General features: G+C 48.8%; 1 protein-coding gene across 1 annotated transcript in view; it reads left to right on the top strand.

Moving 5' to 3' along the window:
* Positions 1-25,222, top strand: part of sv2ca (synaptic vesicle glycoprotein 2Ca) — a 429,473-nt gene that overhangs the window by 218,336 nt on the left and 185,915 nt on the right. The window contains 1 exon segment of the mRNA XM_072516044.1: positions 17,029-17,180. Within this exon segment, the coding sequence (XP_072372145.1) occupies positions 17,029-17,180 (152 nt within the window).

The raw sequence follows: 25,222 nt of genomic DNA, 5'->3' as shown, positions 1-25,222 counted from the left end.
GTCCAAATTACCTAACAGCACGTCTTTCGGTACTTGTGGGAGGAAACCGGAGCACCCGGAGGAAACACACGCAGACACGGGGAGAACGTGCAAACGCCACGCAGACAGTGAGCCAAGCCGGGAATCGAACCTGGGACCCTGGTGCTGTGAAGCAACAGTGCTAGCCACTGTGCTATTGTGTTGTCCATACATACAACTAATACATATTAAGAGTAAACTAGACAAATACTTAAAAGAAAAAAATAATGGAAGATTGTGCCAATCCTGTTAGATGAAGAGGGGAAGTGGAAGCTAGTTTGGGGCATAAGCACAGCATAGACCAGTTGTGCAGAATGGTCTGTTCCTGTGCTGGAAATTCGATTTATTTCTAAGTAATTGCGATGACATTTGTGCACTAAGAATCGAACATTCAGAAACTCTGAAGAGTAGAGACCAGCATCAATAATAATCTTGGGATAATGTGATTTTAAAAAGGATATATTCAATCAAACTCAAGCAATAGGAACAGGTGATCATGGCTGATCATCACGTTCAATACCCTGATCCCGCCTTCCCCCCTCATATCACTTGCTCCCATTAGCCTCAAGAGTTGTATCTAATTCAACTGTAACAAAGATTTGAAAATCACCGACGTAACATTCCCCATATGACACTAACCATTAAACAACAAGGAAATGGGACCATTCCATATTGGTGCCATTTTCAGCTCATTTTCACAAAAAAAACCAAAGACACGGTATCACCCCTCACTAGTTCCTCAACAGAAGTGGAGGATAAGCCTGAGAACGTGTCATCTTGTCCAGAACGTTGTCTGGGAAATGATCTGTCCATCAATGTGTGATGTGTTCCACGTATCAGTGTCTTTCTCCATTCAGGAGCTGCAGCTGTGCAGGTCCGCCCAATCTCACCGAAGCTAAATCCTGGCATCCACATATTCCACTGGTCAAGGTGCAGTTGAACATTCTTGACTTCCAGCGTGTTTACCCCGCGGTGAAGTACCTCTTACATGCAGCACTCACCACACCAGCACCAGTGACACTGGACCAGTCTTGGCCCCGAACGCTTTCAACCGCTACGACGCGGTACTCATCAACGGGCACAAGCCATCCTGCTTGATCGACTCTGGGAGCACGGAGAGCTTCATCCATCCCAATACGGTAAGACACTGCTCCCTCGCTGTACACCCGATTAAACAGAAGATCTCCCTGGCCTCTGGATCCCACTCTGCGGAGATCCGGGGGTACTGCATAGCCAATCTCATGGTCCAGGGCGTGGAGTTCAATAACTTCTGACTCTACGTCCTCCCCCATCTCTGCGCTGCCACACTCCTGGGACTGGACTTCCAGTGTAACCTGCAAAGTTTAACGTTCAAATTCGGCGGCCCCATACCCCCCTTCACTGTCTGCGGCCTCGTGACCCTCAAGGTCGACCCACCTTCCCTGTTTGCAAACCTTACCTCCGATTGCAAACCCGTCGCCACCAGGAGCAGACGGTACAATGCCCAGGACCGGACCTTCCTTAGGTCGGAAGTTGAACGGTTACTAAAGGAAGGCATTATCAAGGCCAGCAACAGCCCCTGGAGAGCTCAAGTGGTGGTTGCAAAGACCGGGGAGAAACATAGGATGGTCATAGACTACAGTCAGACCATCAACAGGTATACGTAGCTCGAGGCGTACCCTCTCCCCCGCTATCTGAAATGGTCAACCAGATAGCTCAATACAAGGTTTTCTCCACAGTAGACCTTAAATCAGCCTACCACCAGCTCCCCATTCGCCTGGACGACTGCAAGTACACTGCGTTCGAAGCAGATGGGCGGCTTTACCACTTTCTAAGGGTCCCCTTTGGTGTCAAAATGGGGTCTCGGTCTTCCAATGGGAGATGGACCGAATGGTTGACCGGTACGGTCTGCGGGCCACGTTCCCGTACCTTGACAATGTCACCACCTGCGGCCACGACCAGCAGGACACCAACCTCCGCAAATTCCTCCATACTGCAAAAATCCTTAACTTAACCTATAACAAGGACAAATGCATGTTTAGCACCAATCGTCTAGCCATCCTCGGCTACGTATGGAGTCATAGGCCCAGATCCCAAACGCATGCACTCTATCATGGAGTTTCCCCTCCCCCACTGCCCCAAGGCCCTGAAATGTTGCCTGGGCTTCTTTTCTTATTACGCCCAGTGGGTCCCCAATTATGCAGACAAGGCCCGCCCACTAATCCAGTCCATGCTTTTTCACCTATCGGCAGAGGCCCGCCAGGCTTTCAGTCGCATTAAAGTAGACATCGCCAGGGCGACGATGCATGCAATCGATGAGTCCCTCCCCTTCCAGGCCGAGATCAACGCATCAGACGTAGCTCTAGCTGCCACCCTCAATCAGGCAGGCAGACCCGTGGCCTTCTTTTCACGCACCCTCCAGGCCTCAGAGATCCGCCATTCCTCCGTCGAGGAGGAGGCCCAGGCCATCGTCGAAGTTGTGCGGCATTGGAGCCATTACCTGCCCGGCAGGAGATTCACTCTCCTCACTGACCAACAGTCGGCAGCCTTCATGTTTGACAATGCACAGAGGGCCAAAATTAAGAATGATAAGATCATACGGTGGAGGATCGAGCTCTCCACCTATAATTACGAGATCTTGTATCGTCCCGGGAAGCTCAACGAGCCTCCTGGTGCCCTGTCCCGCAGCACTTGTGCCAGTGTACAGGTAGGCCGACTCCGGACCCTCCACGGCAACCTCTGCCACCCGGGGGTCACCCGGTTCTTCCACTTTGCTAAAACCCGCAACCTGCCCTACTCCATCGAGGAGACCATGGCCGTAACCAAAAACTGCCAAACCTGCGCGGAGTGCAAGCCGCACTTCAACAGGCCAGTGAAAGTACACCTAGTGAAGACTTCCCGCCCCTTTGAACACCTCAGCGTGGATTTCAAAGGGCCCCTTCCCTCCACCGACCGCAACACGTATTTCTTAAACGTGATTGATGAGTACTCCCGGTTCCCTTTCGCCATCCCGTGTCCTGACATGACGGCTGCCACCATCATTAAAGCCCTCCACAGCATCTTTACCCTGTTTGGTTTCCCCGCCTACATCCATAGCGATAGGGGGACCTCCTTCATGAGTGACGAGCTGCGTCAATTCCTCTCAGCAAGGGCATTGCATCCAGCAGGACGACCAGTTACAACCCCCCGGGAAACGGGCAGGTAGAGAGAGAGAACGGGACGGTCTGGAAGGCTGTCCTACTGGCCCTACGGTCCAAGAATCTCCCAGTGTCCCGATGGCAGGAGGCCCTCCCCGATGCACTTCACTCCATCCGATCACTACTGTGCACTACTACCAACGAAACACCTCATGAACGTCTCCTTGCCTTCCCTAGGAAGTCCTCCTCGGGGACCTCACTCCCAACATGGCTGGCAGCCCCCAGACCCGTCCTACTCCGCAAACACGTACGGGCCCACAAGTCGGACCCACTGGTCAAGAGGGTACATCTCCTCCATGCTAACCCCCAGTACGCCTATGTGGTGCACCCCGACGGCCGACAAGACACGGTCTCCCTCTGGGATCTGGCCCCCGCTGGATCCCCCCTCCCACTCACCCCCCCCCCCCCCCCCCCCCACCAACCCCAACCATTTTTTCACCGGTGCATGCCGCCGCAGCCCCCTTCCCAGGAGGATCTGTCCTCCCACTGGCCCCATCCGGATGCGATGAAGCTGATGACGCCACGCTCCCAGAGCCACGGATGTTTGAGCCGACACCAGCATCACCGTCGGGACTGCGATGATCGCAGAGGATGACGAGGGCCCCCGACCGGCTGATAGTTTCATTGTAAAATGAACTTGTAAATAATTGTCTGTAAATATGTGTATTGCATCTAAAGGCACCGAAGGGTACCGCTATAACCTCTACCACTGTAAAAGCAAGGCCACTACCCCCGCCGGACTCTTTTATAAACTGGGGGTGAATGTGGTAGGCTATATTAGGGGTATCGCGGTACCTAGGTGGGATGTACCTTATACAGTAATATGAGTGGTGGAACCTGCCTGCTGGTTCCACCCAGCAGGCAGAGCATAAGAGTCTGTGTTTCACCCACAGCAGTCATTCTGTACCGGAGCTGCTGGGGTAAATACTTGTTCATTAAAGCCTTCAATTGGACTACAATCTCGCTTCAGTAGTGATTGATCGTGCATCAATCTGCAAAAGTATTTCTTCAACTGCGTGAGCAGGAGGCCCATTTGGAACAATGTCGTGCACCAGGTCCCACAGCGTCTTCTTGCTTCAAATTGGATTTCCTTCTGGACTCATATGTCACCCTGAGCCCAGTGTTCCAGGACCCAGGTATCTTAAAATAATTGTCCTTCTCTCCAGCTATAGAAAAGGAAGGGAACAACAACAGCAGCCTCCAGGCATCTGCAGCCATCAGCAGGAACAAGCAGCAAGCACAACCTGCAACTGTGAAGTGCTCTCACCACTAACAAGGCCAATTCATCATTTGCAATAGCCTTCAGCTGTCAAGCTAGTAACTGCTCACAGTCAAAGGGGATGAAATTGACTTTCAGCATTGAAGCCGCAGTGGGGCTCTGTCCTGGAAAGTTGTGGTAGGACAGACAGGCAGCAGCTGTAGTTGCCCCTGTTATGGGTCTCCACAATATTTAAAGATGGCTTGAAGACCTCACAACCACAAAGCCCCTCATCCCCTTGGCCCTGGGGCGACCCCCATCCAGAACTCTTCAGCCATTTGCCTTCTCAATTGCTTGCTGTACATGCATGCTGTGTGTTCCTGTAGAACTATAGCCAAGTCTCTCTGAACATCAATAACATTTACAAAGAGTAAAGCTTTGACAAAGAGTCATCAGACTCGAAATGTTATCTCTTTTCTCTTCCTACAGATGCTGCCAGACTTGCTGAGATTTTCCAGCATTTTCTCTTTCGAATAACATTTACAAGTTTCATCCATTTTAAGAAATATTCTGATTTTCTAATTTTACTATCAAAGTAAATAACCACACACTTGCCCACATCATATTCCATCTTCCACCTTATTGCCCAATGACTTAACATATCTATATTCCCTTGCAGCCTCTTTTGTCCTCCGCACAGATTTCCCATTTATCAATGTATTGTCAGCATTTTTGGATACATTGCTGTTGGTCTCCTTGTCAGTTATTAATATAGATCAAAAATAGCATTGATCTTGTGGAACTCCTTTGGTTACAGCCTGCCAATTTGTTTTTCCTTCCTTTCTGTTTAATGTCTGATGCACGATCAATGACCACTAAAGCGAGGTTGTAGTCCAACTGAAGGCTTTAATAAGCTAAATGTTTCCCCCAGCAGCTCAGGTACAGAATGAAGGCTGCTGGGGCGGCACGGGTTCTTATACCCCGCCTTGCAGGGCAGAGCTACCATACGTCCTAACCAATAGAAAGCATACAGTTTCCACCAATGGTGCTTCAGCCTATCAGGTACCGTAATACCTATAATACCACAATGTCCATTAACCAATCCTTCATCCATGTGACTATATTACCCTCAACACCATGAGCCCTTATCCTGCGTGTTAACCTTTTGTGTGACACCTTACTGAATGCCTTTTGGGAATCCAAGTAGGCCCGCATCTACTGACTCCCCTTTATCTACCTCACTAGTTACATCCTCTAATTTATCAAACACATTTCCTTTTCATAAATGGATGTCTTATAATGCTATGATTGCCTAAGTGCATTATTAAAACTTCCAGAATAATAGTTTCCAGCACTTTACTGAGTACTAATCTCATGCTAATAGCCTATACTTCCCTGCTTTATCTCTCCCTTTTTAATTGGGCAATGGTGCCACATTTACTAACTTCTAATCTGCTGGGACAATTCCAGAATGTAGGGAATTTGGGAAAATCAAAGTCTGTGCATCCACTACCTCTATAGCTACCTCTTTCAGAAGCCTAGGATGTAGACCATCAGGTCCTGGGGATTTATCAATTTTTAGCGACTCAAATTTCGCCAATGATTTTTCTCTGCGAATATTAATTACCTTTGATTGCTCACTATTGATCACCCCTAGCTTACCTTCTTTTCCTGTCACGTGATTTGTGTTTTCCACTGTAAAGACAGGCACAAAATATCTCTGCAATTTCACTGTCATTTCCCCATTTCCCACAATATTTTCTTGTGCCTCTACTTCCAAGGGACCAATGGTTAGTTTAGCTAGCCTCTTCCTTTTCATGCATTTGTAAAAGCTCCTGCAATCTGTTTTATATTCCTGGCTAGTTTCCATTTCCTCAACCATTTGGTGGTCCTTCGCTGGTTTCTAAAGTACCCCAATCCTCAGGCTTACTGCTATTCTTTGCATCATTATAAACCTTGCCTTCTAATCGAAAACTATCCTCCACTTCCCTTGTAAGCCACGGGTGGATTGTTTTCACTGAGTTTTTTTTAATAACATCTGCTTTTAAAGTTTTTCCATTTTTACACAAAATCGCACAAAACAAGCAAAGGCAAAAAGGCAGCTACAGTTGTCAATGTATACCATGTACAGCCCAAAGCAACTACACCGTTAGCTACAACAAGACCGGATTAATCAGGGACAAAATCCCCAACAGGTTCCCCCCATGGCTAACTGACTCGTCTGCACCCGAACAGGATACAGGCAGCAACTTAGAACTACATCACACCCATAGCTTAAGAGCAGAATGACAAGAAGAAAACAATACCCCGAAAGCCCCAGTACTAAGCGGAAATCTGCTAACTCTTGCTCTTCTCCAGACCCAGACTGGAACAGGCAGCCAGCATCATAATTGAGATGGCAAAGGACAAAGACAAACTCAAGGAGTGGACCGGACACAACCGGGCCCAGTTTAACAATCCATGGACTCCCACAGAGAAAGTAAAAAGAGAACAAAAAACAAGAGCTAAGTGTGTACCATCAAACCACCACAACCGCAATTCCCAGTCCCAGGACCAAGGCCAAAACAAATATCAAACCACCAACACTGCCCCCAATAGGGTAAAAGCCAACGCTAGGGCCAAGACCCAAAACTCAAAAGGAAAATGTCCTGGTCCCAGTCGGAGAGACATGGGGGAAGCCAACACCAGGAAGAGAGGACCGTGGGGAGGGCCACTTGTCTCCCCCCCCCCCACCTCCCCAACGGAACTGAGGGACCCCTATCCCAACCACCGAGACCACCAAACCAAGAACAGGATTTGACCACCCAAAAAACAACAAATAAGGATGTCTGTTTGCCCATGCCACCAAGGCCCACCTTCCAACACTACCCCCACTAACCGTAAGGGCATCAGAACTAAGTAGGATAGAGGTAATACTCCTACACCTTGGCAAGTCCAAAGAAAAATAAGTAAGGAGAAGAACAAGAACTGTCAGAAGTGACTCCTCAGATCCGCCACATTTCAACAGAATAAAGACCTGCTGACCAAACGCCACGTGGGCTCACCTAACTTGCAGGAGGAATTAACCAAGGATAAAGATTGGTTCTGAAACTCAACTGAGAGCCTCTCCACCATCTCACCGTAGACACCAGGCTCAGTAGGGCTCCTCAATGGTTCTCCCTTGTCCTCATTTGCACTCAACAGGATGGACGATAGGCTATGCAACAGGACCCCAACTGTACGGACGCGGGTTCTCACCAGGGACAATGCTCTCTCTGTCGCAGAAACCTGCTCGTGTATTGCCACTGCCTTCGTAAAGTCATCCCGCAGCTCCTGAAACCGGGATTTGACATCCCGCCCTGTAGAGTCAAGACATTCACGCGAATTAACTTCATCACTGGCAGCCATCATCCGCCAGTGAACACCGTACCGTCAAGGCGGGAATCCTCCCAAAAGCAGCTGCACCACCAAAGACAGGGCCACCCGAACTCGTCCAGCTGCCACAAATCCAGGAGATTAAAGCCTTCCAAATAGACTCAGAAAGCTGAAATACTGACCAACAAGTCTTGACTCCTTGCACTAACCATGGAGATGTGCACAAGGATAAAAATCAAGGTTGAAAGATGAGCAGAGTCGGAGCTCGTGAAATGTCTCCCGCACTCACAGCACGTGATGCCTCGGGGTTCTGTTTTTTAATGGAAAGTATTTTTGTTGAATTGTTTGAGTAGTTTCTATAAAATTTCCCATTGTTTATTCAATGCCACAATGTTTAGCTTACTTACCCAATCAATCTTTGTCAGTTCTCGCCTTGTACCTGTAGCTTTGCTTAAATTTAAGATTCTTATTTGGTCCTGGAGTATGTTGCTTTTGAATTTAATATGGATTTCAAATGCATTATGTTCATTTTTTCATGGAGGATCTTTTGCTATGGGATTACTAATTCAACCTGCCTCATGACACAATGCTAGATTTTTTTCCCCTGGTTGATTTCACAAAGAATTTCTCCTAGAAACTGCTAGGGAAGCATGCTGCAAGCTTATCTCCCAGTCACCTTTGCTAATTTGATTTGCCCATTCTACATGAAGATTAATGGTACGAAGATTATTTGATTGCCCTTGTTTCAACTCCGATATTCTCTGTGCAACAGTATACCTACCGTTAGAGGATGTAAAAATTATTCCCATCCATGTTTCCTTGCTATTCCTAATTTCCATCCATTCTGCTTCCTGATCTTCTGAAGAAAGATCCTTTCCCACTCTTTTCAATATGTCAACCCTTGCTACCAGGGCTGCTCCTCCTCCTTTTCCATTCCGCATGTCTTTTCCAAATGTTGTGTCGTGTGAAGTTTTTATTTCCCAAGCTCGGTCACTTTGTAACCAGATTTTCAAATTGGGTTCAGGCACCAAATACCTGGTTGAATTCCTGGTTCCGGATCCTGTGCTTCACTGCGTTATTCATGCAATGCCATTTTTAAATGTTCTAATTGTGTAGGAGGTGAGTTCGGCACCCCACTATTATGCCTCCAGCAGATGGGAGCTGCCTCCTGATGCTAGCAGCAAAGGCAGGCGGCAGGCTTGTTGGGGCCTGTCATTGCCTTGCTAAGGAGAGCAGGCAGTCTCTCAGAGGACCGTGGGCAATAAATGATTGGCCACGTGGGCAAGGGGGCCAAAGTAAAGTAATGCACTGGTTCCTGTGCAAATTACCCAACAGCTTGATAACTTACATGGTCACAAGTGGAATTTCTCTTTGATTCAGTGGCAAACCCAACCGTTGGGCACTAACATGCACCAGATGGTCTGCCAAATTCAGATTTTAAAATTACATTCCCGAATGCCCCAGACCCTTAAGCTCCTAAAGGAGTTAAATAGGATGTTAGTTGGCAGCGAGCGGGTTTTCTGTGGTCCCCCCCCCCCCGACAAAAGCGATTCCCTGGATTGTGATTTTCAAATTGCCCTCGCAATAGGCCTAACCCTGCAGGCATTTGAAAATCTATCCCCATATCTCTGTTATGGTGATTAGATCAAAACCATTTATCTCTATTTGTGCAGCTAGTTCTTCTGACTTTTTATGAATGCTTTGCACATTCAGATAAAGGTCCTTTAATTTTTTATCGCTGTCCATTGCACAGCCTTTATCCACTGATGCACAATTACTAATAAACTTCTCTCTCCCTTCTTGTTCCATTCAATTGGATCTTACCCAAATCATTACACTACTGTGTGACTCGAAATTTCTCTTTTAGATTTCTAATTATCCCTTCACCTGACTCCATCCACCTCTTTTAGTTTAAGTCCTATGACCTCTGAAGCAATATCACTTTTTTTGGAAAAAATATGTTTTTATTAAGAATTTTTCAATAACAATATTTTCCACCTTACAAACAAAGACCCCCCCCCCCGTAACAAAGAAAAGAAAGAACTCGCGTGGCAAGACATGAACATGGCAAGTCAATAAGATACAAAACTTTGTACATTGGATTCTTCCCGTACATGTCAATTTCCGGATCATTCATGTGTTTTCTTGCTTAAATGCCCCCCAGAGAAACCCCCCTTCCCCCCCACGAACGATGTCCCGCCCTCCCCCCCGCCCTCCCCCCCTGGGTTGCTGCTGCTGCTGTCCAACCTTCATCTAACGCTCCGCGAGATGGTCTAGGAACGGTTGCCACCGCCTGTAGAACCCCTGCGCAGACCCTCTCAAGGCAAACTTTATCCTCTCCAACTTGATAAACCCTGCCATATCATTTATCCAGGCCTCCACGTTGGGGGGCTTCGCCTCCTTCCACATTAGCAAGATCCTTCGCCGGGCTACTAGGGATGCAAAGGCCAGAATGTCGGCCTCTTTCGCCTCCTGCACTCCCCGCTCGTCCACTACTCCAAATAGTGCTAGCCCCCAGCTTGGCTTGACCCGGACTTTCACCACCTTAGATACTGTTCCCGCCACTCCCCTCCAGAACCCCTCCAGTGCTGGGCATGACCAAAACATATGGACATGGTTCGCCGGACTTCCTGAGCACCTCCCACATCTGTCCTCCACCCCAAAGAACCTGCTCTGAAGCAATATCACTTGACGCATTGCTCAGATAACAAACCAGAAATGATCACCTCTGAGGTTTGCATTTTAAATTTGGACTTTAACTTCTCATTCTGAGTTCTACCTATGCCATCAGTTCCTACGTGGACCATGGCGACTAGATTCTCTCCTCTTGCACCAAGTTAATCTCCAGTCACCAGGCGATGTCCTTAACCTTGGATCCTGGCATAAACTTTGGAACTCCCAGTCGCAGTTGCCACAGTTGATTGTACTGTGCTCTATCACCATCACATTCCTATTTATGCTCACTACTTGAATGGCTTCCTGCACCAGCATGCTGTGGCCAGTTTTCCAAGCCACTCGGCAGCCCTTGTAATCATCTACATGGAAAGCAAGTTATGCATACCTGTTGGCCAAAGTCAAGGTTGAGGCTCCTCCATCATCACATCCTTGAAACCAATATCCGCCTATCACACCCTCTTCCTGACCATCACTCAAAGTTGTGCTAAACCTAAGGGGCGTGTGTGACTGCCTCCTGGAATAAAGTGTCCAGGTAATTCTCCCCCTCCCTGCTTCCCCAAAGTCTGTAACTCAACAGCTCTGTGCCAAAATTGCTCATGCTGCAGACACTTACCTAAGATATGGTTATCCAAAATCACAATGCTCTTCCCACATGTCACAGTTACAACACACTACCTAACTTGGCATGCCTGTCAAACCTTCTCTGTTTATTTATTTGATTTGTTAATTAGAATCAAATTTAGTGAAGTAAAGTTATAGGACAAAATTCTCCGGTCATTGCGATTCACTTTCCCCCTCCCATGGATTTCCCGGCAGTACGGGGTGGCTTCAACGGGAAATCCCATTGACAAGTGGAGAGAATAGAGAATCCTGCCGCCAGTGAATGGTACACGCCGAGAAACACTGGGCTGGGGGACCGGAGAATCCCACCTGTAATCTCCTAGATTAGAGACAAGACAAAGTCATTCATCAGTTTCTGGAGGTAAAACAAAATGGATAAAACACAGCACCTCCTACCCCCTCTGTACTGAATTCCCACTTGCATCCAATTTGTGACATTAACATTGTTTGTAAGCATTCTGTTCATCAGTCACTCTGTGCTTTATGCCTGGATGAAAGGCCAAGTTTAACAATAGAAGTGGAATTGAGTAGAGTAGGAGAGAACGCTTGGTAAATTAGAAATAATAACAATTGACCAGCAAGCCTGGGTTGAACATGAAAAGGGAAAAGCAGGAAGAGGCAAAGAATTCCACAATGCTTTGAAGAAATAAGATCACAGTAAGTGGTGTGATCTACTGAATATAGCTTGACAAGAATGCAAGGAGGAGGAGAAATCTGTAGAATTGGAATTCATTGGAAAGCATCTAACTTTTAGATTCTCAACGTATGATTCTTTTCTTCTGTCCACCTTCCTCCACTAAATGCAATTTCAAATAACGAAGCTTATTACTAAATTAGATCAAATGAATTTATAAACTACAGGAGGCTGAAGGGAGCATTAATGTGGCGACTGAAGGTGGGCCTGGACCAATAGCAGGTGGGAGCTGAAGCTTCCAGCAGCATAATGGACCTAAATAATAATAATAATCGCTTATTGTCACAAGTAGGTTTCAATGAAGTTACTGTGAAAAGCCCCTAGTCACCACATTCCGGTGCCTGTTCGGAGAGGCTGGTACGGAAATTGAACCCACGCTACTGGTCTTGTTCTGCATTACAAGCCAGCTGTTTAGCCCACTAAACCAGCCCCAGGTCCTCCTTGAGCCCTGCATGTTTGAGGTGTCCTCCCATTCACCCCTCAAACTGGCAGGACACGGCTCCTGGGTTTTCAGCCTCATAATGTTTAGGCCTGCAAGCTCAGTGGGCTAGACAGCTGGTTTGTGATGCAGATCAAAGCCAGCAGCGCGGGTTCAATTCCCGTACCAGCTGTGAATTCTGAATTCTCTCTCTGTGTACCTGAACAGGTGCCGGAATGTGGTGACTAAGGGCTTTTCACAGTAACTTCATTGCCGATATTAATGTGAGCCTACTTGTGACAATAAAGATTATTTGCATTTTTTACATTTGAGAAGAAAACATGAGGAATATTTCTGGGGGAGAGAACAAATTCCCAGAGAAAAGTGGCAGCACCTGTGGATTGAAGAGCTTGACAATCTTTAAAATCACTGGATCTTGTATGATCAGAGGGGTAATACATGCATACCAAAAAAATGAGTCTGTGAAAGATATGATCATATAGGTATGATTACTCTTGTAGTGCTGCCTATCATTACCATAGATGGCGGCATATAAGTCGACCCAGCATCCTGTTCTGGCTGCAGTTCTGGTCACCTCACCGCAGAAAGGATGTAATTGCTCCAGAGAGGGTACAGAGGAAATTCATGAGGCTGTTTCCAGGACTTGGAAAATTACAGCTATTGGATATGCTGGGGCTGTTCTCCCTGGAACAGAGGACCCCGAGGGGAGATTTGATTGAGATGTACAGAATTGTGAGGGGCCTGGATAAAGTGGATGGGAAGGATCTATTTACTTTCGAACTAGAGGGCATAGATTTAAAATGATTGGCAGAAGGATTTGAGGGGAGATAAGGAAAGATATTTTCAATCAGAGGGTTTTGGGGGTTTGGAGCTCACTGCCTGATCAGGTGCTGGAGGCAGAAACCCTCAACTCATTTAAAACGTGACTGGAACTGCAGTACTATGGAAAAAACCCTGGAAAATGGGATGAGTCTGGGTGGCTCGTTTTTCAGGCAACACCGACACAATGAGCCAAGTTGCCTCTTTCTGTGCCATAGTCTTTCTGTGATTCTATATCAGACAGCCCCAATTTTTCAGTGCCTAAACTCATGTTTAGGAAAATAACCGGTAATTATGTCAAATCTTTATTTCTGCTAAAAAAACATTAAATTCACATTATGAGATGGCCTCAATTTTTGAACTCCGAGATCTTTACTCATCTTACAAATTGGTGCAGGGGATCACGCAAGTTATACGGGCTGTGTTGCCAAGAGAATGTGCAGGGGTTTAAGATATGTCCACACGGAGCAGACCGCACATGGCAAACGATGAACAGAATGAAGTACGATGCTGGTTAAACAAAAAAAATGTGCTGCAGGAAAAGGGTTCAGTGTTAGTGAAAAATAAGTGTGAGAATGGAAGAAGAAGGAACCATGTTGGAGAACACAAGACCAAATGTGCCAGGAGAGCAAGGACTACCTGCTGGCCTGATCGTGAGACTCATGCATCAGAATGGGTCCTTGAAAATCATCAGAATGGTAAATCGGCACCAGAAATGGAACTCGTGCCCACGTTCTAAAGTGGGCCAAGTCAAACCCTGTGTCCTGCAAAGATTTCACAGCAATAGTTAGTTGGTGTAGTTGCTTCATGAAACAAAAATGTCTGGTGTTGCTGCAGAAGACCAAGATCACTCAGAGACGCCAAAAAGATCTTGGTGCCAAAATTTGACAGGCTTTAAATTTGGCAGGCCCAGATGGGCCGAAGTCCCGCCGCTAAAATGCCTGTCCCGCCGGCGTAGATTAAACCACCTACCTTACCGGCGGGACAAGGCGGCGCGGGCGGGCTCCGGGGTCCTGGGGAGGCGCGGAGCGATCTGGCCCCGGGGGGTGCCCCCACGGTGGCCTGGCCCGCGATCGACGCCCACCAATCCGCGGGCAGGCTTGTGCCGTGGGGGCACTCTTTCCCTTCCGCCTTCGCCACGGTCTCCACCATGGCGGAGGCGGAAGAGACTTCCTCCACTGCGCATGCGCGGGAATGCCGTCAGCGGCCGCTGACGCTCCCGCGCATGCGCCGCCCGGAGATGTCATTTCCACGCCAGCTGGCGGAGCACCAAAGGCCTTTTCCGCCAGCTGGCGGGGCGGAAATTCGTCCGGCGCCGGCCTAGCCCCTTAAGGTTGGGGCTCGGCCCCCAAAGATGCGGAGCATTCCGCACTTTTGGGGCGGTGCGATGCCGGACTGATTTGCGCCATTTTGGGCGCCAGTCGGCGGACATCGCGCCGTTTCCAGAGAATTTCGCCCCAGGACTCAGGGTAAACTATTTCGGCCAGAGATGAGTAGACATTTCTTCACCCAAAGAGTGGTGAGCCTGTGGAATTCATTATCATAGGAAGTAGTTGATGCTAAAACATTGAATATATTCAAAAGGTGGCTAGATATAGCACTTGGGACAAATGGGATCAAAGGCTATGGGGAAAAATCAGGATTAGGCTATTGAGTTGGATGATCAGCCATGATTGTGATAAAAGGCCAAAAGGCCTTCTCCTGCTTCTATCTTCTATATATCTATGTCTCAATGGCTGGTGGTAAGAACGGGAGAGCCTCCTGGTCATCCCTGCTTAATGTGAAGTGGGCCCCCTCAGGCGATAAGCCCCTGGGAACAGAGTGGTGACCTGTTCTGGGAATTACTAGCTATGGAAACAAAAATCTGCCTTAGTGCACCACTAGGTACGCAAAGAGAATTGCAATATACACAGTTGTTAGCAGTGTTGCTTCACAGCGCCAGGGACACAGGTTCAATTCCCGGCTTGGTTCACTGTCTGTGAGGAGTCTGCACATTCGCCCCCTGTTGGAGTGGGTTTCCTCCGGGTGCTCCGGTTTCCTCCCATAAGTCCCAAAAGACGTGCTGGTTGGGTGAATTGGACATTCTGAATTCTCCTTCAGTGTACCTGAACAGGCGCCGGAATGTGGCTACTAGGGGATTTTCACAGTAATTTCATTGCAGTGTTAATGTAAGCCTACTTGTGACATGAATAAAGATTATTATTATGATTATTATAAATTGACCCCCATTTTTAGAAGAATTTTGAGGCTCCATAGCTTGTCTTATAAAGCCATAATCTATGGTACTTCATAGGAATGGGAAATGGTTGTAGAAGGCTGCCAAATATGTGTTTCTTTCTGCCCTGTTGAAATAGATTTTCACCGCCAAAATGAAAACTGTTTTACTTTCTACTTATAAAAAACATGAGGAAGAACATAGATATAGAACACACAGTGCAGAAGGAGGCCATTCAGCCCATCAAGTCTGCACCGACCCACTTAAGCCCTCATTTCCACCCTATCCCCAGAACCCAATAACTCTTCCTAACCTTTTTGGTCACTAAGGGCAATTTATCATGGCCAATCCACCTAACCTGCACGTCTTTGGACTGTGGGAGGAAACCGGAGCACCCGGAGGAAACCCACGCAGACACGGGGAGAACGTGCAGACTCTGCACAGACAGTGACCCAGTGGGGAAGAGAACCTTGGACCCTGGTGCTGTGAAGCCACAGTGCTATCCACTTGTGCTACCGTACTGCACAAATTAATTATGCAATCCTTGGGGGGAATTTTCTCTGATCCTTGGAGGCTGATTTAGAAGAGGTTTGCGGGGAGGGGGTCGGCAAGCAAAGTTTGTAAAAGATGCATCAGATCTGTTTGCCAGTGAGTTCCCACCTCCGCAGCTTTTCCCAGGGCAACAGCCCTGGTGTCTACGCCAGGTAGCCAATTATGGTACTTCAGTGATTGATTTTCAGTGATTTTACCAGCTCAAGGCAATTTTTCCACCATTGCATAGGCCACCCGGCTATATCAGCACTCGGTGGAGTGGCTGCATTGCGGGAGGTTGGAGCTGCGTGAGATTACAAAGCTTTTTCGTGTTTACCACCAAGAAATGGCAAGGCTGATGCAGACGATGCCATGCGGTGAGGATCTTCTGGAGATTGACGTCTATGATAGTCCACTGGTTTAGCACAGTGGGTTAAATTGCTGGCTTGTAATGCAGAACACAGACAGCAGCGCGGGTTCAATTCCCGTACCAGCCTCCCAAGCAGGTGCCTGAATGTGGCGACTAGGGGCTATTCACAGTAACTTCATTGAAGCCTACTTGTGACAATAAGTTATTAACATTATGCCCATTAGCTGTCCTGAGGATTTTCCCATGATATTGGGTAAAAGTTAGCACCCATTCAGTGAACGCCAATGCACCAAAAAGACTGCCTAATATGTAAATTATCTGTGATATTCCGAGCTAATCTACATCCTGATTGTCTCTTGAACCTGCTCATATGTTGACATCTGTGTTTTTTTGGCCATTTGCTCCGGAAGCTTATTACCCCTGAGACGAAAAGTTACTTCTGACTTTCCTTCCTGCTCCTGACTTGAAATATTTATTTAGACGGCGGTTAATTTATTTGCTTCTGTTACATAAATATCTTGCGTCAATTCTGTCAACTATTATTTACTGTTTGTTCTGATCAATATGCTTTGAACCCATTTTAGTACTGAATTTCCCAGGACTGCAGGAATATGCTGTAAAATATTTAATACTGCAGTGTTTCTAGCCAGACAGCTGAGTTTCATCACCCATTGTATCCATCATGTAAACATGTGTTGAGCTATTGTGGTTTTCATTGCTTATTGAAAGAGTTCAGCTCAGTCTGGGCAGTGTTCATTTTCGTAACCTATTTCATCTGAAGGTTCCTCAGTAGCGCTGTTACTTGTATTTGTACTTGTATTGCCTCCCAGTATAAGAAGGGGCAACAAGGCTTAGAAATCACAGTTAAGTGGTGTCCACAATGACGACTAAGATGTTATTTTGTTTTATTAACTCAGGATTGGAGGAGCAGTTCCAATTGTGTTTTCTTATTTTGCTGAAGTCTTGGCCCGGGAGAAACGTGGTGAGCACTTGAGCTGGCTCTGCATGTTCTGGATGATCGGAGGAATCTATGCGTCCGCCATGGCTTGGGCCATCATCCCGCATTATGGTAAGATAATGAAATGAAAATCGCTTATTGTCACAAGTAGGCTTCAAATGAAGTTACTGTGAAAAGCCCCTAGTTGCCACATTCCGGCGCCTGTTCGGGGAGGCTGTTACGGGAATTGAACCGTGCTGCTGGCCTGCCTTGGTCTGCTTTCAAAGCCAGCGATTTAGCCATGTGCTAAACAGGCTGACAATCATCAGCACACTGTTAGATATTGGATGACCCCCTGCCACCGGGGTAGATGATGCCTGTCTGAGGAAAGCATGTGCCAAAGGCAAGGATCAAACCTGCACCCTATGAAAATAGGAGCATTTGAGAAAGTTGGATTGGAGTTGGATACACCTGGTCTGTGACTGAAACTAGCGGTCAAGCTCAGGAAGACACAAAGGGCGGAATTGTCCCCAAATTTGTCAGAGTGTTAGGCTGTGACTGAAAACCGTCGTGTTTATCTCCAACAACACTACCGAGTTTTCAGGCCAGATTTTTTGCACAGAAAATCTTTGGGCATGGTTAACGCTGTCATTCTTGTGGTGCGGGGTCTGATGGAGCCGGCAAGGCTGGCTTCACGGATATTGGGGCACCTCGATCTACGTTTAAAATATATTCGCCCAGCTCCCCCCATGGACACGAAAGATCACCCCCACAAGCTTCAGCTCAACCTGCCCCCGACCACCACAGAGGTATCAAGTGGCACTTTCCCCCAACCCTTTGCACTGTCATCAGGCCTCTCCCTCCCCACCAGATATAAGAGGAATGCCCCTGCCAGCCCCCACGAAATGGAGGAGGGTTACCCTCCCCAGCAATGTCCACTTGGCACTGCCCACTGGCATTGCCCATGCAATGCCCAGCCTTGACCCTCAACCCCAGCCTCCAGGCACCTTCTCATCCCCCACGTGGTCATCACAACTGGTTTTCACTTTTGAATCCTAGTCATAATTCGCGCTGGTATGATGTCACACTGTCGGGGAAGGGGCAAATCCATCGTGGGCTGTGGCTTAAAGCCATTTAAGTATTGTTAAATGTATTCAAATGAATAGAAATATGGTTCACGTCCTTTCTGGTGGGGGATGGGGGGGTTGGGGAAGATCTTAAACCATGATGTTGCTGGCGCTAATCATATTTTGGCGCTCTTGCGAGATTTAGCGACCATAACAGGATTTGTGCCCATGGCAAATGGGGCCACTAGATCTCAGCCAAAGTGCATGTAAAGGGATATAGATAGATAAAATTTGTGAGCAAACGTTAGGCAGGTGGAGTGTAGAGACAATGTAAGCTTGTCCATTATGGCAGGAAGGATAGAACAACAGGATCTTACTGCGCTACCCTTGTGGCTCAGCTTGGTTGATGGACTTTCATTGAGGTCACTGCAGGTGGACTTACAGATTGCCCTTGAGCTATTCTGCACCTTGAAGGCCCTGGCTTCAGACTGCATCAATGTGGCATGGGTGGCTGCAGCTTAGGCTGGTTGGCTAACTGACAACAGCAAGGGTACTGGCACAGTGGCAATGGTGGGAGAGCATTTGCCATCATCCTGAGAAAGGACAAGAGGTCTGTGCCCAACAGAATTGCCATTACCACTGTCCCAGGATGACAGCAGTTGGGGGAGGTGGTATGTGTGGGAGGAGAGGGGGGTAAGAGGTGGTGTTGGGGTGGGTGCATATTATTGGGAGGGGACGCATGGACTGGGATGTCTGTCACTTTCCCGATCCACTCCAATTCATTTGGGCTGGGAAGGTTGAGGATGGCCTTCCTGCATAGGGCCAATTGAATTTCACCCAGCACCTGTAGATCCCATCCCTATGCTCTCTAAAATCCACACAGTGCCAGTATCTGATTTAGTGGCTGTGAGTATGAGATCTAGTGATGGCATTTCTCTTTGATCAGTCGCTTCTTCCTCTTGCACATCATGGCCCTGCAGCAGTCCTTGACAAGGTGGCAGTTCTTAAGTGTGGGAAAGAAAAAAGGCACATGGCTTATGATAACAGGGATGAAGGCAAGCAATGCAAGCTTGCACCCTCTGCAGCTTGTAAATCAGAAGAAATTATGGGGTGAGGGGGACATGGGGTGTGAGGAGGGTTAGATTGGAACGCTTTGTCATCTTCTGGTTTCAACCCTGTTACTGGCCATAGTTATGGATCACGCCAAAGATTACTAGCAGCATTGCTTTCAATGGCGTGAAGACATCAGCCTTTCCTGTCCTGGGCCAGCTAGGTATTTCTGCCCCTTGCAGGCCCTGAAAGAGGGAGGGAAGAGTGTCAGTGGATTTCTGGCGTGAATTTCGACGGTCATGCCGGAAATTCCCGCCACGCCGCTCCGACACCGGGACCCGGTTCTCCAGCGACCGGAGAATCGTCGGCAGTCGCGCACGGTTTCCTGCCGAGTTCCGCTGGCGTGGTTCCAACCTGGTACCACCCAGCGGGAGCGCGGACCTGTGGCCGCGGTGGCTGTCCTGGTGGGGGGGGCGGGAGGGATCAGACTCTTGGGGGGGGGGGACCTGTATGATGCCAGGCCCGCGATCGGGGTTTACCAATCGGTGGGCACGCATGATCTGGAGGGGGCCTACCTCCTTCCGTGTGGGCCTGCGAGGCGGCAATCAGTACTGGTCTACGTTTCAGAACGGCACCGGGGGTTCTCCCTGGCCATCGGAGACCTCTGGGTGGTCAGGGTAAGTGCAGATTGTCCCCCTGGCCATACCCCTGGAACACGAGCACCTTGGCACTGCCCAGCTGGCATTTGGCACTGCCACCCTGGCACTGCAAAGGTGCCCGGATGTCCCTGCCAAGCATGGCAGGAGCACTGCCTGAGTGCCAGGGGTGGCAGTGCAAGGGTGCCCAAGTGCCAGGGTGACACTGCCATGGGTCAGGGGCGAGGGGGACCATGCTCATGACATAGAACATAGAACATTACAGCCCAGTACAGGCCCTTCGGCCCTCGATGTTGTGCCGACCTGTGAAACCACTTTAAAGCCCATCTACACTATTCCCTTATCGTCCATATGTCTATCCAATGACCATTTGAATGCCCTTAATGTTGGCGAGTCCACTACTGTTGCAGGCAGGGCATTCCACACCCTTACTACTCTCTGAGTAAAGAACCTACCTCTGACATCTGTCTTATATCTATCTCCCCTCAATTTAAAGCTATGTCCCCTCATGCTAGACATCACCATCCAAGGAAAAAGGCTCTCACTGTCCACCCTATCCAATCCTCTGATCATCTTGTATGCCTCAATTAAGTCACCTCTTCACCTTCTTCTCTCTAATGAAAACAGCCTCAAGTCCCTCAGCCTTTCCTCATCAGGAGCGTCATTCTCCGACCCCCCGCCGGGTTGGAGAATTGCCGGGGGCTGCCGTGAATCCCGCCCCCGCCGGTTGCCGAAGTCTCCGGCACCGGATATTCGGCGGGGGCGGGAATCGGGCCGCGCCGGTTGGCGGGCCCCCCCGCTCGATTCTCCGGCCCAGATGGGCCGAAGTCCTGCCGATAAATTGCCTGTCCCGCCGGTGTGGATTAAACCACCTTTTGAACGGCGGGACAAGGCGGCGTGGGCAGGCACCAGGGTCCTGGGGGGGGCGCGGGTCGATCTGGCCCCGGGGGGTGCCCCCACGGTGGCCTGGCCCACGATCGGGGCCCACCGATCCGCGGGCGGGCCTGTGCCATGGGGGCACTCTTTCCCTTCCGCCTCCGCCACGGTCTCCACCATGGCGGAGGCAGAAGAGACTCCCTCCACTGCGCATGCGTGGGAAACTGTCAGCGGCCGCTGACGCTCCTGCGCATGCGCCGCCCCGAGATGTAATTTCCGCGCCAGCTGGCGGGGCAACAAAGGCCGTTTCCGCCAACTGGTGGGGCGGAAATTCCTCCGGAGTCGGCCTAGCCCCTCAATGTTGGGGCTCGGCCCCCAAAGATGCGGAGCATTCCGCACCTTTGGGGCGGCGCGATGCCCGACTGATTGGCGCCGTTTTGGGCGCCAGTCGGCGGACATCGCGCCGTTTCAGGAGAATTTCGCCCAAGATCTTCCCTCCATATCAGGCAACATTCTGGTAAATCCCTCTGCACCCTTTCCAATGCTTCCACATCCTTCCTATAATGCGGCGACCAGAATTGCACGCAATACTCCAAAAAGAGTATGACAGGAGAGTGGAAGGAGGTTTGAAGGGTGGGGATATGCAGGGCAAGTAAGTAGGGGCCTCTGGGAGGTTGGAGGGGGTGATAGGTGAGGTCCAAGAACGGAGGGGATGCTGTAAGAGAGCTTGGGGGGGGCCTGAAGAGGGGGTGGGGTGTTCTCAGTTGAGGGCTGTTGGGTAGTGTCCATGTGTGTGGGGGGGGGGTGACATTGCCCATGGGTGGCGGGGGGGGGGGGGGGCGGGGTTGCGAGACCTACAAGCTCACTCAGAGATTGGGGCACCCTTTCAAAATGGTGGCCCGATCTCTGAGTTCAGTTCCCCAGTGTTAAAAAAAATTTCTAAAGGCGGGATTCTCCGGATGCGTCCACCTGGCGACCATTTACCATGGCCAATCCACCTAACCTGCACGTCTTTGGACTGTGGGAGGAAAACCGAGCACCTAGAGGAAACCCACGCAGACACGGGGAGAACGTGCAGACTCCGCACAGAGAGTGACCCAGCGGGGAATCGAACCTGGAACCCTGGCGCTGTGAAGCCACAGTGCTAATCACTTGTGCTACCGTGCTGCCCAATTCTTCCACCCGCCCGCAGCAAGAATGCTACGGGCAAAACACAGACAATGGAGAAGTCCATTGAACCCAGGCGGGATTCCCCGGTCGCCGAGTGGACATGGTCAGAGAATCTCACCCTTAAAAATTTGGGGGGAGAATCATGCCCTATATATTATTTTTAAAACTCTCATTAACAAAAGCTCATTCAATGCATTTAAATCCATTTTGAATGCATCTTTTTTAATGACAAAAAATTGTGCTCAGAGATCCACATCAATGACTGCTAATCTCTTAATAATCTCTTTGAGCTGTCAATTAAACAAAAATTGTCACCTTCCACTGTGATAATGACAGGTTGTGGAAGCAGTCAATCAGTAATAGTGCGATAATGATACCTCTCAGTCTTACGTCAACAAACAGCTATTGAAATTGCCAGTACTGCTTTGTTTCAATTCAGACACAACTGGCTGTATCTTTTTTTAAATTTACAGAGCAGAGGATTAAGTAATTTGACAGAATGACAGGTCCACAGGCCCGATCCACCTTTTAAGCAAATTCATGTCTACTCTTAAACATTGTAAGTCACATTGTACAGGAAACAGAGTTCATCACGGCACAAATGGGGTCTGTTTGAACCCAGCATTGTGTTCAAATGGCTCTGCTGGGTTAGGGTTTCTCCCGTGCATGAATTAGATTTCCATTTATGGATCCATTTTCTTCTGTTCTTCTTAAAGCCATTTAATGAGAATCACATGTCAGTCATAGAATCACTACAGTGCCAAAGGAAACCATTCAGTCCATCGAGTATGCACCAGCCCTCCAAATATTCTATCTCAGTCCACTCACCCACCCATCCTGCCCCATCCCCATAACCTAACCTGCACATCCCTAGACACTAAGGGGGCAGTTTAGCATGGCCAATCCATCTGACTCACACATTGTTTGGCTGTGGGAGGAAACCAGAACACCATGCAGGCAGGCAGCCTTCACACAGACGATCACCCAAGGCTGGAATTGAGCCCAGGTCCCTTGCGCTATGAGGCAGCAGTGCTAACCACTATGCCGCCATGCCATCCCGTGAAATTGTGTAGAGGCTCAGCTGAGTTGGGTATAGATTGGGGTTGGTACTGGCGTAAAAGCACTGCTGTCTCACATGCCAGGGATCTGGGTTCGATTCTGACCTTCGGTGACAATGTAGAGTTTGCACATTCTGCCCATGCCTGCGTGGATTTCCTCCGAGTGCTCCAGTTTCCTCCCACAATCTAAAGATGTGCAGTTTATGGGGATTGGTCATGATCAATGCGCGAGGTTGCGGGGATAGGGCGGAGGAGTGGGCCTAGGTAGAGTGCTCTTTCAGAGGGTCAGTGCAGGCTCGATGGGCCAAATGGTCTCCTTCTGCACCGGAGAAATTCTATGAAAAATGCTATACGGACAGACTGGTGCTAGCAATGATCATTTGTCGTTGGGTTGAGTGCATAGAGCTCCACCTGGAAGATCCCTTTTCGCTGAGCTCTGTTCATTATCCATAATGATGATCTGGCCCATGCTTTGTCACGGAAACAAAGTATTAGGCAATAAGAGTCTGATCTATTTCAAGAGGCCTTCTGCATTGTAGATACTTGAGAGGATAATATAGCATCTTAAAGGCAAAGTAATTTATTTTGCTAACTTTATGAACCTTGAAGGTAGCTTTGTTCCATGACATGATGGGAACCAGATTGAAAGTGACTGATCGCACTTTACTTAGGATCCGTTAAAAGCCACTTTTCATCCCTACCAGCTGTGCTGTATTTGAAACAATGTCTGGAGGTGGAAGGATTGTACTCTTAACCTAGTGTGTAATCCAATTTCTTTAAAGGCATTCTTTCCATTTAGCAGGGGATATGTCATAGTTGATTATTCATACACTGTTGCTTTTGTGTTGTTTTACATCTGATTGCGAGTCTGTGCTCTGAGACTGAGGGACGCTGAAAAGAAATTATCAGCATTACATCATTTCCTTTGTGACCTTTTGCACAGCAAAGTTTGCCCGTTGGGTTTGTTTCCTAATCTAATCATTCATGTAGATCCTGGTTGCCCTATAGTGCCAGGAGCACACAGCCTTCCTTCCAAACAGACGGTGCAAGCTTTAAGCCACTGCGCGACTTGTCATTGGAGCTGATTGTCTCCATTAGGAAAGACATTTGCTGGCTCCCAGCCAGGCCAGTATGTTGAAAGTGCTTTGGAGTTCTGGACGTAGATGTTACCTCACATTTTAATCACTTTTCTGGCTGGAGAAGGCGAAAGCGGGCTCATGTGGGCCTCAAATCGGAAATAGAGGAATCAGTGATCAGTCAGTCAGAGGACACAATCTACCCGAATGGGAACAGCGTCTCATAGTGAGCACGTTTAGCAGAGTGTTTCCCAGCGCTCGCAGCACCGAGAAACACCACACTATTGAATGCCCATTCAGGTGGATAAGACCGTAAGATATTGGAGCAGAATTAGGCCATTCGGCCCATCAAGTCTGCTCCGCCATTCAATCATGGCTGAACATATGTTTCTCAACCCTATTATCATAGAATCATAGAATCTACAGAAGGAGGCCATTCGGACCATCGAATCTGCACCGGCCCTTACAAAGGCCACCCTACGCAAGCCCACATATCTACCCTATCCCCGGAACCCAGTAACCCCCACTTAACCTTTTTGGACACTTACGGCAATTTAGCATGGCCAATCCAGCTAACCCGCACATCTTTGATTACTGACTTCTCCCCATAAACCCTGATCCCCTCATTAATCAAGAATAGATAGGGGGCCTCAGCAGGGAATGCCCTAGGGAGGCTGCACTTAATCCCGTTTTCTGCACTGAGGATCTCCGTTTGCCGGATCTCCTCAGTGCAGAAGGTGATCGGAACGTCATTTTTAAATGGTGTCCAAATCTCTCGACCAATCGGCGTGACCCCCGAACCCCCAAAGCCCCAACTCACCTCTAAGGGGTCCTCATGTCCCCCCGCACCCACGCAGGGTACCCCCTGACCCGATCCGCAACGCAGGGAAAATGCCAACTTGGAACCTAGGCAATGCTAGCCTGGCACCCTGGCACTTCCATGGTGCTAGGCTGGCAGCACCAAGGTACCGAGATGGCACCAGCAGTGACAGGGGGCCACCCTGCACAGAGGGTAAACACCTGGGGGTCTCCAATCCCCTGAGAGACCCCCACGAGTACCGTTCCATCTCATCCACCTTTGTGGAGACTAGCACTGAACAGCGCTTGCCCTGGATTTCGAAGGCACGGGGGTTATCATCTTGAGTAGATCGTAGGAATGCATGTTAGAGTGAGACTAACTGTCTCACGCTAAGGTGCAGATTTGCCAAAAACTGATCTGCC

The sequence above is a fragment of the Scyliorhinus torazame genome, chromosome 9 (genome assembly GCF_047496885.1).
Source record: "Scyliorhinus torazame isolate Kashiwa2021f chromosome 9, sScyTor2.1, whole genome shotgun sequence".
Classification (NCBI taxonomy): Eukaryota; Metazoa; Chordata; class Chondrichthyes; order Carcharhiniformes; family Scyliorhinidae; genus Scyliorhinus; species Scyliorhinus torazame.
The sequence above is the reverse complement of the archived record's forward strand: the minus strand, read 5'-3'. Positions and strand labels throughout refer to the sequence as shown.